We start from the raw sequence: 12,516 nt of genomic DNA on the forward strand, positions 1-12,516 counted from the left end.
ACCCAGGGATCCCAAGCGTCTGCCTTCTGCTCAGATCATGATCCTAGGGTCCTGGGATGAGTCCTGCATTGGGCTTCCTGATCAGCCGGGAGTCTGCTTCTCCTTCTCCTGCTCCCCCTACCTCATGCTTGCTCATTCTCTCTCATAAAAATAAATAAAATCTTTAAAACAAGCAAAAAAAAAAAAAAAAAAAAAGAGCATTTAGATAGATTTCAGAATGAACTCACTAAATCAAGTTATATAAAAACTTTGTTTCTTTTCTGACAAAGTGACTTGATTTTCCCAAGTATTCTTTCTCCCAAACTATTTCTTCTTAAACAAAGAGTAGTTATAACTTCGCCTAAGGTAGTTAAGGGAAAAATATAGGATTTAAAGCAAAATCTATCTGATTGAAGCCACCCCTTTTAACCACTGGGCTGCTTAGCTTCCCATAGAATAGCCTCCTATCCTAACTGATCCCGGGCTCTCCCAAGGAGTCATTCCTTCCCCTATGACCTTCTTAATGAATGCTTCTCTTTCTTTTTTCCTTTCTTTAAAAGTTCCTTCTCCTTCCCCCTTTTTAATGCCTTCATGGAGTTTAGTTAAACCATTGATCATGTTTCCCTTCTGTCCAAGTACTGTGATTGGAGATGAGGACATAGAAATAACTACTTCATAATTTTTGCTCTCAAAGGGCTTGGATCAGAGTATTAAATGATGCTAGATAGAGAGTATTTAGCTACTTCCAAAACATCTCAAACTCTATGCCTTAATGAAACATAGCAAGTTCTATACTGAACTCATAATTTACTGCCTCTAAATCTGTTCCTACTCTGGATAATTGATTCATTCATTCATTCAACAAACATTGAGTCTCTACACCAAACTGTTCTACACCCTTGGGATACATTGTTAAACAAAACAAAACAAACATCTCTGCCATGATAGAGCTTTCATTATACTAAAGAAGAAAAATGATAAATGCAATAAATGAGAGGGGAAGAAAAGCACAGGAAAAGGAGATTGGCAGTGCCAGGGGAGGACAAAGGGTGAAGAAGTGACAATTGAGCAAAGGCTCTAAGGAAGTGAAGGAATAAATTCCTTTCTGAGTATGAATCAACACTTAGGACAAAAACCCATATAACACTGTAACTTAAATATTAGAATTTTAAAAATTCTAGGATAAGTGCAAGAAAAATTTGATAAATTCAAACCATTGAAAAAAAAAACCTGTTACATGACAAATAAACAAAATGAAACAATAAATGCCAGAGTTCTACTTTTATTGATGGTGCACTAGAAATTTGGAAGTAACACTCTTACTTGAGGACAACTAGAAAAAGGCAAAATAAGTGGATAATATAGGAAAATAATCTGTATGAACACATCAGAGAACTAAAAGTTAAATGCCCCAGGCTCTGCGTTGGGACCCTGGCCACATTATAGGTTGAAGCAGAAAACATGTCCCTCCTGGGTGTGTGCCCCAAACCACCGCCTCCTGATCCTTTGGCTGTCTGCACCTGTCCAAAAGCTCAGCTCCTCTTCTCAGTGTTTTAGGAACAGATAGTAAGACTGACACACAATTGCTGATACTGGAATTGACATGCATCTCTGTTTGGGGAAAGGCACCACCAAATGCTAAGCTCACTTCAGTCAGTTCCCTTCTTTGGCAGATGTTGATCCTATAATTATTCACTGCCTTTTTAGTTCTCTTGATTATGGCTTCTTGTCTCTCTATGTGCCTAATTATTTTTGTTTGTGCTGCTTCTCTGAGCTGATAGTCTAAAGTTCTAAGATTCTAATTTTCTTTGTGTAAGCTCTCTGCCACAGTCAGTAATTGTCCCATCCCACACTGCCACCATTACTACCATTCCTGCCAGTCAATCAAGTGTGGTGGCCACTGGGTATCAGTAGGTAGTTCATCACATTCAGCCACAAATTAATCGTTATCTCGGGCAGCCCCAGTGGCTCGGCTGTTTAGCACCGCCTTCGGCCCAGGGCCTGATCCTGGGGACCCAGGATCAAGTCCTGCATCAGGCTCCCTGCGTGGGGCCTGCTTCTCCCTCTGCCGGGGTCTCTACCTCTCTGTCTCTGTGTCTCTCATAAATAAATAAAAAATATATTTAAAAAATTAATCGTTATGTCAGTATGTGTCATGGATTACTAGTATCCTATATCCCATCAGCAGAGAGCTCAGTACTGTTCAAAGCCAATGACATTACCAAATCAATATCAGAATCCCATATTTGAGGCTCAATTTCTTTCATGATACCAGTAAGGGTCCAGTCAGGAAAACAGAAACCAAACTGGGCATTTCAACAAAGTGAATTTAATAGAGAGTATATATATATATATATATATATATATATTTTTAAGATGTCAAAGAAATGAAAAACCAGAAGGGAACACTAAGACAGCACACATACAATAATGGATGCCAGTCCCAGAACTAAAGAAACAAAGGGAAGGTAACTGGATTCTCAGAAGTTCTGAGCCTGGAGAAAGGGCTTGTAGAGTGTGGACCTGGACTTTTTAAGAGACACAGCTAGGCTGCTACTTAGTTTGGAGGAAGGGCCTTGTAGTCAAGATGCAGAACTCTGATGGGAAGGTGCCACCCAGCTCAGAATCATGAAGAAGCTAATTCAGAAGGTGCCTGCAGCCGCCAAGGTAAAGGACCAATGCTGACAGAGGAAGAAAGGGAAAGAGAAATGTCCTTCTTTTATCGTGCTGCCCAGTCTCCTTCTAGCACCCCCTACTAATCAAATCTAATAGGAGGTCAGACCAAAAAGTCTCAGCCCCAATACCATGCAGAGAGAGGAGAGTTAGAGCCAAAAGACAATTGATTAATAACTAGCACAATGCTCTCAGTGAAAATGTGTTAATTAATTGATCAGTAAATGCATGGATGATATGGATCATTAGTGCTACATTAATAAATGCTCAGGAGAAAGAGAGCAGTGTATGCAGGAAATAAAGCTTTCTGGGAGGATATATGACATACTGCTTAAGACCGTGGACTTTTCAACAAAACTAAAAGACAACCTACAGAATGAGAGAAGATATTTGCAAATGACCTATCAGATAAAGGGCTAGTTTCCAAGATCTATAAAGAACTTATTAAACTCAACACCAAAGAAACAAACAATCCAATCATGAAATGGGCAAAAGACATGAAGAGAAATCTCACAGAGGAAGACATAGACATGGCCAACATGCACATGAGAAAATGCTCCGCATCACTTGCCATCAGGGAAATACAAATCAAAACCACAATGAGATACCACCTCACACCAGTGAGAATGGGGAAAATTAACAAGGCAGGAAACAACAAATGTTGGAGAGGATGCGGAGAAAGGGGAACCCTCCTGCACTGTTGGTGGGAATGTGAACTGGTGCAGCCACTCTGGAAAACTGTGTGGAGGTTCCTCAAAGAGTTAAAAATAGATCTGCCCTATGACCCAGCAATTGCACTAATGGGGATTTACCCCAAAGATACAGATGCAATGAAACGCCAGGACACCTGCACCCCGATGTTTCTAGCAGCAATGTCCACAATAGCCAAACTGTGGAAGGAGCCTTGGTGTCCATCAAAAGATGAATGGATAAAGAAGATGTGGTTTATGTATACAATGGAATATTACTCAGCCATTAGAAATGACAAATACCCACCATTTGCTTCAATGTGGATGGAACTGGAGGGTATTATGCTGAGTGAAATAAGTCAGTTGGAGAAGGACAAACAGTATATGGTCTCATGCATCTGGGGAATATAAATAATAGTGAAAGGGAATGAGGGGAAGGGAGAAGAAATGGGTAGGAAATATCATAAAGGGAGACAGAACATAAAGACTCCTAACTCTGGGAAACGAACTAGGGGTGGTGGAAGGGGAGGAGGGCGGGGGTGGGGGTGACTGGGTGGCAGGCACTGAGAGGGGCACTTGATGGGATGAGCACTGGGTGTTATTCTGTATGTTGGCAAATTGAACACCAATAAAAAATAAATTTATTATTAAAAAAAAACAAGACCATGGACTTTTGGGTTAAGATAGTCCTAGGTTTGCCTGTTTCTACCACTTACTATGTGACAAGTTATTTAACCTCTTGATGCATCAGGGTACTCATCTCATGCATGGAAATAATAATAGCATCTACCTGGTAGGTGAAGGTTAAACAATACATCATGTATTTATTAGCACAATGCCTGGAAAAACTTACTTAATGGTAATTATTATTATTATTATTCCTGGGAAGAGATGGGACTTGAATAGGGCTTTTTAAAATATGTAAATTTTAGAACTAACAGAAGAAAATTAATGCCTCCTGAGTCATATGGAAGGAGACTTGTTTTTATAGTCCCAGAGATAAAACTAGGACCAGTAGATAGAAGTTAAAAGAAAGCAGATTTTGGTTCAGTCTAAGGAATGAGATACCTTGGCAACCTCAAAGCTTCCCCTCACTGTAAAGATTCAAACACCTGACTCCTGCATTGGAGTTGGAAGAGAGCACCATTAAACTCCCTTCGGAGGCTATGACCAAATGTTTCTATCATTTTAGGACAGAATAAAGAAGACAGAGCCAAAAGTAGAAGAGGATGACTAAGACCAAAGACTGTGAAGGCAAAGGGGAGCAAAGCAGAGGTGCAGAATGGAAAGGAGGAGGCTGAGAAGGGAAGAAAGAAGGAAACTGGAAGACAGAGAAGCAGCCAGAGAGGAATTCGTATGGAGAGGAGGACATTGCTTCCTCTCAGGTTGATTAGGATGGGAGTCTGTGCAGATAAATGTGTGGGAAGAGAGCACAGGCAGAAACCAGGGAGTGGCCAGAGAAGAAAGGGTCTGACATAGGCTCTTACCTAAAGTACCGGCTGGGAGCTACATTGAGATAGAGGAAGTGGATCTTCTTCAGGTATCTCTCAGTCTTCAGAATGGTCATCACCTGGCTACCCAGGAGGGAAGTCTGAAGTGAGAAGACAGTGCTTCTCTTCTGGAAGGTCTTCTTCCCAGGAACTTCTGGATCAAGCTGAGACCTGTACAATAAAAAATCAGGAGAAAAGAGACCAAGTTGCCACTGTTAGTGGTGAAAAGAGGAGCTAGATCAGGTACCTAAGAGGATATGATGTGGTATTCTCAGAGCCTGTCTACCATCTATACCCAAAGGTATTCACATACTGAGCAAATATAGTCAAACAGCTACATTCACACAGACCTATATATGAGCAACCCTTCCCTTTCTGATAAGTGAATAATCATTCTGGATTTATTGTAATAACTATGAAGTCAGTATTACTTAATACTGAGTAAAAGTAATGGGAATACTTTGTTTTCCCAACTCCTTACCTTCCAAGCCCACAGTTCTGGATTTCTCCTCAGTGGCAACCTTCCTAACCTTCTAGATCTATCTTTGCCCCTATTATGCCTGCTTTCCAATTCTGCATGATCCCCATGCTTGTGACTCTTGCTCTTCCCTCATTACCACCTAACTTCTAGTTTCACATCTTTTCCTTTCTAGCTAGAATCCAATGATGCATCCTTTGACCCTTTCAAGCCTGCACCAGTACTCTCGATCTTCTCACCTTTCCACAATACCAGCCAACAAAACTGGTATGAAAATTAATTATCCAAGAAACCAAAAACCAATCACCTGGACTAATAATTTTGGTTGGAGTGACCTCAGAGCACAAAACAAACAAACAAAAAATCTGAATAATTAAACTTAGAATTAACTAGTCAAGTATACCAATGTCACTAATTGACTCAAACTTAGAGCAACAGAACAAGTAACCCCGGGGATAACAGTGTAATCCTATTTTAAAATTCATATCAACGATAGGGTTTGTACCTTTGATGTTAGATCAGGATATTTTAATGGTATAATAGCTACTAAAGCTTCATTTCCTCAACAATTAAAGTGCTACATGGTCTAAATTGGCTCAGAAGACTGAGGAACCAGAAATATCAGCGCCTCTATGGATTCCTGGTATCTAATCTCAACTATGGGCTTACTCTGCTCTGATGTCTTCATATGAGTCCTCAGGCAGCTTTCTCTTTCAGACTCCTCGGCTGCTATTCCAGGCTTCTACCTACCCTCATGCCCAGCCCTGCCAGGCCTCTTTCTATCCCCTTCTCTGCCTCCTTCTCTGCACAGAGAAAACTGAGGCTCTTGGCCATGAACTAACTTCCTTCAATTCAGCTGCCTTCCCACACATTTATCTGCACAGACTCCCATCCTAATCCCATCCTAATCAACCTGAGAGGAAGCAATGTCCTTTATTCTCTCCAAGACTTATTCCTCCATTTGTGCTATGGATCTCTGATCACCTCTTCATGATGTATTTTCAATCTCTTCCTTTTCTTACTATTAGCTTATATTTACTCATTCACTGTACAAATATTGATTGAACACCCACTTCTCAAGCACTGCCTGAAGGGCTATGAACATCTCTCCATTTTTTTTTAAGAGTCCTATCCAGACACCACTATTATCCTATTATCTCTCTCCCTTTCAAGCCAAGCTTCATGAAAGAATAATAATATGTGATTTCTATTTCCTCATCTCTCATTTGCTCCTGAATACACTAAAATCTGGCTTCTGCCTCAAAAAACTCCCCTGAAATAAATCACTCTCATCAACTTCTTGTTACTAAAACAAATGAACATTTTTCAGATTTGTCTTACTTGCCTCAGTAGCATTTAATACTACTGACTGCTTCTTTTTCCTTGAAACTTTCCTCTATTTCACCTTATAACCTGCATAATATTTTGTTAACAACTCCAATCTAAACTCAAACCCTTCTGATGTGCTTTCCCCTACCTGTACACACACACACACACACACACACACACATATACACATGCATGCACCCAGAGGAGTAGCCAGGGGAAAGGCAGTGTTCTCTGTTTTATAGCACTTATTACAATTTGTAATTATATTTTACTGGTACCAACTTAATATCTGTTCCCCTAACTAAACTGTAAAACCCCCAAAGAAAGAGATTGAGTCTGTCTTGTTCAATTCTGTATCTCCAGCATCTTGCGGTTCCTGAAATATACTGGGGATCCAATAATACTTATTGAATGAACAGATGCCTAGGAGAACAGGCCTGGAGAACTTTGTGCAAATTAAGCCACATTAGCTGGGCCTCAGAGGCTTATCACCAAGTCCAAAGAGAAGGCTTAGAACTTAACCCCTCTCAACATCTCAGCCCATTATCATTTTAGTTACATTCTCCCAGGAAAGGAATCATACTCAGAGCACATGGCAGGTCTTTTTAAAGAGTCTGCTGATAGTATTGAAGAGATAAATTGTTCCATCAGGGCCTCAGGAGCCTATCTATCTGTCTACCATTATGGCTCCAAGTCTTTAGGAAAACTTTGACCCATCCATAAACTTAAAGCAAAAACTGAGGAAGCCAACCTAGTTTAAAGGTAAAGCTACCATTCTTCCCAGACAATGAGTGTCCTAGACAAGCTGGAAAGCACTTAGACAATCAGGCCAGAGGATGGGGGGAAATTCTCATGCTAGAGTTTAGAACTCTCAGAAGAGGAGGTCTCTGCAGGCATTCAAAATTCTGAAAGGAGTGACAAGAGCCAGACTGGGGGAAACAATCAGAATTCAAGGGGCCAGGATACCTACACTAGCACAGGAGGAAGACTCTGGAAGGGTCAGAATGAAAGTCCCATTTGGCAGTGTTGCCAACTCTAATCTGCTTTGGGGCTGGCTTACCTCACATAGACATGAGTGGGAAGGCCCTTAGATCACCACTCACCTAAAGGCACCCTGAGAGAAGGACCTGTACCCAAAAGCCAGCACCCAACATTAGGTAGGCCCAGAGACAAGGCTCAGTGTTTATGAATAAGTAAGAGAAAGAACTCAGGAAGCTTCTAGCACCATCTGAGAAAGAATGACACTCTGGAAACTCAAGCTGTTTTCTGAAGCTTGGCTTCCTTATTGCTGACTTTTGATTTTCACAAATTTCTGCATTGCCCAATGAGGATGAACACTAAGACCACTTGGTTTATTAGCAGACAAAAAGGAAGAGAGAAGCAGCTTCAACCAGCATGGCTTGTGGTCAGGCTAATGCTTAAAATCAACAGGGAGCTGAGCTGGTTCTGGACATCCAAGTCCTAGAAACACCCATACACTGACTTCTTTTTCTCCTCTGCTTAAAGCCCCAGTCTGGGCCCCTCACTTACTTAGTCTCTTTTCTTCCAACAGGTTCCTCCGCTGTGTTGTCAGTGCCTTGGCTTTCATACTGTACAGGGATGTCTGTTGCCAGTGCCAAGGGCAGAAGGCTTAGGCCATCTACCCACCAGGTCTCTGTCAGGGCCACCTGAGCACCAACAATACCCAGGCTGTGCTGTAGCTCAGGCAGTGTCAATGGTCGCAGCCATGTAGCCAATTCCTCCCCTACTTGCTGCCCACCCCACCGGGCCTGTACAAAAGGGCAGGCTGGGTGTGGGGGCCCATGATGGAACTTCTGCTTCTGGGGACAGCACTCAATATGAGAGGCACTTTCTAACAAAGAGGTATCTGGGGGAAAGGCCTGCTCTATGGCATCTAGCAGGTCTAGCTGGAGCTGGGATTGGACCCAGGGGGCCCAGTGGGACAACTGTTCCAGGAAGGGCAGCAAATCAAGGTGACCAACAAGTAATGCACGATATGGAGGCAGTAGACGCAACACTGCATGCAGGTAGTGCCAAGCTGCAGGACTGCCATCCTTCAGCACAGCTGAGAACAGATTTTGGAGCTCAGCTACCAGGAGCTCCAGCACTGTGGGCTGCTGTGACTGGGTCACTGCCTTTAAGAACTGCCTCTGTTTCCTCTGACCGTCCCAGGGCTGCTTTTCTTCGTCTGGAACATAGATGGAATGCTGGGATTCAAGGTCTTCAGATAATGCCTCTTCAGGAGATGAACCTCTCTTTGGCTCTGAGGCCAAGAGGAGCTGGGCATTCAACTGCTGTCGAACTGACCTTGCCCACTGCTCAGGCTCTGATTGCCAGTTCCAGGCTCCTGGCTGCTGGGTCTCACCTGCTTGGCCCAGCCCAGGAGAGGAGTAAGAGAAGGGGCCTTAGGCTCTGGACCAGGGATGGTCAGGGTTTAAGGGGTTAGGGGGAAGGAGAAAGGGGGAGGGAGTGACTTAGGACGGGAAAATGGATGGAGCTGCAGGCAGAGCCAGAACAGCAGAAGACAACTCTCCCTACAGCTTCCCCAAAGACTGGCAAGAAGCAGGCCCAGGGCAGAGGTGGCAGCCCACTTTGCGCAAGAGTTCCTTCCCGCCACCCAGGATACAATCCCTCTCACCTGGCCTAAGGGGAACAGTAGGCAATGGAAGGGAAGAGAGACTGAGGTGCTGGTGAGGTTTCATCCCAATTGCCTGTTGGAGAAATTGGTGAACCGGGACTTGGGTCCCCAGCAGAGGCTCACTCTACTCACAGCTGCCCACACAGAGACTGGCATTCATAGGAGTGATCACTTGCAGAGACAAAGTGACAAGCACCCAGAAAGGGCTCACTCAAACAACCTTGTAACAGCAGGGAACCATCACTGGGAGTGGAGCCTGGCAATGGCCTGAAGGGGAGAAACAGGTCGTCACTCAGAGGCAACAAAGCCCTGTCCCATCTGCCCATGGGCTGTGGGGGGCTGTTGAGGACTACTTGGTGGAGATGAGGTTGGGGGGAGTGCCCAGAGGAAAAAGTGGCAAAGGACAAACAAAACTGGGAGGAGGAGGAGGTAGGGTAGGAGGAACGGGAGGAGGAGAGGGGGAAGCGGGGGCATGGGAGTGTGGGAGGAGAGGATCTTCTGGCGGCGGTGGCAAGGGTGGTCTCCAGGCAAAGAGACGCGGATTGCAAGCTGTGGACTCACCCGCAGCTCCATCATCCCTTTACGGCTGTTAGAACGGTTAGACGTCCGGTCTGGTCCGGAAAGGCCCGAGCCTCTACCCACGAACAGCAGAATGCGGCTGGGACACCCGAGGAGCCGGAAAGGGGAGGGGTCGGCATCCTTGTTGGCCGGGGTCACACACAGGCGGGGCGAGGGGCTAGGGCGGAGGCAGGGAAGGGCGGCGGCGCGGCCAAACCCGCTGGCTGCCCACTCAACTTGGGCATAGGCGATCAGCCTGGCTGGGTATGAAAACGAATGACACGGTTGATTTGGGGAAGTAACAATCCTGAGGGCATCGTGGGAAGGTATAATCCATGTGCCTATCTATTCATTGAGCGCCTACACTAGCACCAGGTACCAACAAGCTAAGTCTTTGGGACCCTACCCAAACGCCATCCACATATCCACCAACCCCACCTCACTGTCCCCCTCAAGAAAACCCACAATAAGACAAAATCCTTGATCATGGGAAGCCAAAATCGGGGGTGGGAAGGTCTGAATGATGAAACAAGGAAAAGAAAGAGAAAGGGAGGAAGGGAGAAAGGGAGGGAGGGAGGTAAAGAAAAAGGGAAAAAAAAATCAGTGTATGATAGGGTTTTACCTCTGTATTGCAATCCAGCCTTGTTTTTTTTTTTTTTTTTTTTTTTTTTAAGATTTTATTTACTTATTCATGAGAGACAGAGACAGGCAGAGGGAAAAGGAGGTTCCATGCAGGGAGCCCAATGTGGGACTGGAACCCAATGTGGGACTCGATCCCGGGACTCCAGGACTATGACCTGGTCTGAAGGCAGGCGCTAAGCCACTGAGCCACCCCGGGATCCCCATGCAATTCAGATTTGTATATCCATCTGCCTGGTTATTGGCTCTACTTGGATATCTGATAAATATCTCAAACTTAAAATCTTAAAATATCCAAACCAGCCTCCTAATTACCACCCCTCTCCCCAGGGCAAATGAAATCTGCTTCTTTTACTGCATCCCCCAAAATGACAAGTCTATTTTTCTAGTTACTGGGGTCAAACCTTGGAGTCATCTTAGATTTCTCTCTCCCTCTCTTCCTTCCCACTTCACCCTATATCCCATGTTGAATCCTTTAGCAAATTCTGTTGGCTTATAGCTTCAAAATCTATGTGGAATCCAACTATTTCTCATCACCTTTGCCTGTCACTGTCACTTCTCACCTGGATTATTCCATAGCCTTCTAACTGAACTCCTTCCTTCCACCCTTGCCCCTCCTATCTGCTCTTTTCAGAGCAGCCAGTGACCCTTTTCAAATATAGGCAGCTCTTGTCACTCCTCTGCTCAAAACTCACTAATGCCTTACATCTCATTCCCTCATATAAAAGCCAAAGTTGGACACATACAAGTTTTCTGTGCTTGTGTAACAAATTACCATAAACAAAGCAGCTTAAAAACAAACACCAATTTATCACAGTTCTGTAGATCGATGTCCAGCATGGCTTGTTTGGGTTCTCTGCTCAGGGTATCATAAACTTGAAATCAAGGTGTTGGCTGGGTTGAATTCTTATTGGGAGACCCTGGAGAAGAGTCCTCTTCCAAGATTATTCTTGATGGCAGGATTGGAGTCATTGCAGTTGTAGGACTAGGTCCTGGTTTCTTTCCTGGCCATCAACTGGGCGCCATGTTCAGGTCCTAGAAGCCACCCACCTTCCTGGCCATATGGCACATTCATCCTCAGGCCATCAACAGTGCCTCAAAACCTTCTCAAGCTTGGAATATATTTTTTTTAGATTTGATTTATTTATTTGAAAGAGAGATCATGAGAGAGCACAAGTGGGAAGGAGAGGGAGAGGCAGGCTCTCCAGGAAGAGGGAGCCTAATATGGGACTCAATCCCAGGACACTGGGATCATGACCTGAGCTGAAGGCAGATACTTAACTGACTGAGCCACCCACCCAGGTGCCCCTCAAGCTTGGACTCTTTCTGCAACCAGCCAGAGAAATCTCTCTGCTTTTAAGTTCATGTGGTTAGGTCAGACCAACCCAGGTAATATCCCTTTCTTTGAGTGATCTGTGAATATTAAGGACAAGATACCAACCAGTAAGACTAGGAATGAAAAACTTCTAAATCATTGGCAAACGGTCAAAAGTTAAATGCAGAATCATTTCTGTCTCTTCTGATATAAAGCCGTTCTCTTCCTCCCAGACTGAGCTGGGAGGAAACTGAAAGATGTTCATTCAATAAATATTTACCAAGCACATATTATGTGCTGCCACTGTGATAAGGATACAACAGTGAGCAATTCAGCCATGAACTGTGACCTCATGAGGAACTATCAACTGTTAGAACTGCTACCTGCCACAAACATGAGGAATTATGGGATCTGGAGTCTGAGAAGTTATTTGAGGAAAGAGCATTCACACTAAGTACTCATGAAGAATGCGTTAGAAGTTAAGTAGGCAAAGTGAGGGGAAAGCACCGCAAGCCAGGAAATGGTGCGAAGGCCCTGAGAATGAATAGTACGTGACAGAAGAACTTTGGAGGCAATGTGCTTAGAGCAGAGAGGGAGGGAGCAAGTGAGGTGTGGTGCAATTCAGTACAACAAACAGTACTGAGAGTCTCGTGTTTGATAATCAATGATGAGATAAAGCTGAGGTGGGCAGGGGCCAGATCATGCAGGGTCTCAAAGATCATGTGTAG

General features: G+C 44.1%; 1 protein-coding gene across 1 annotated transcript in view; it reads right to left on the reverse strand.

Annotated features, from left to right (window-relative positions):
- The window catches only part of DNHD1 (dynein heavy chain domain 1), an 80,137-nt gene extending 69,715 nt beyond the window's left edge, over positions 1–10,422 (reverse strand). The window contains 4 exon segments of the mRNA XM_072794249.1: positions 4,829–5,002; positions 8,169–9,003; positions 9,277–9,543; positions 9,838–10,422. Coding sequence (XP_072650350.1) covers positions 4,829–5,002; positions 8,169–9,003; positions 9,277–9,340 — 1,073 coding nt within the window. The 5' untranslated portion in view covers positions 9,341–9,543; positions 9,838–10,422.
- Positions 10,423–12,516: the final 2,094 nt, after the last annotated feature.

Source organism: Canis lupus, chromosome 23 (assembly GCF_048164855.1).
Source record: "Canis lupus baileyi chromosome 23, mCanLup2.hap1, whole genome shotgun sequence".
Lineage (NCBI taxonomy): Eukaryota > Metazoa > Chordata > Mammalia > Carnivora > Canidae > Canis > Canis lupus.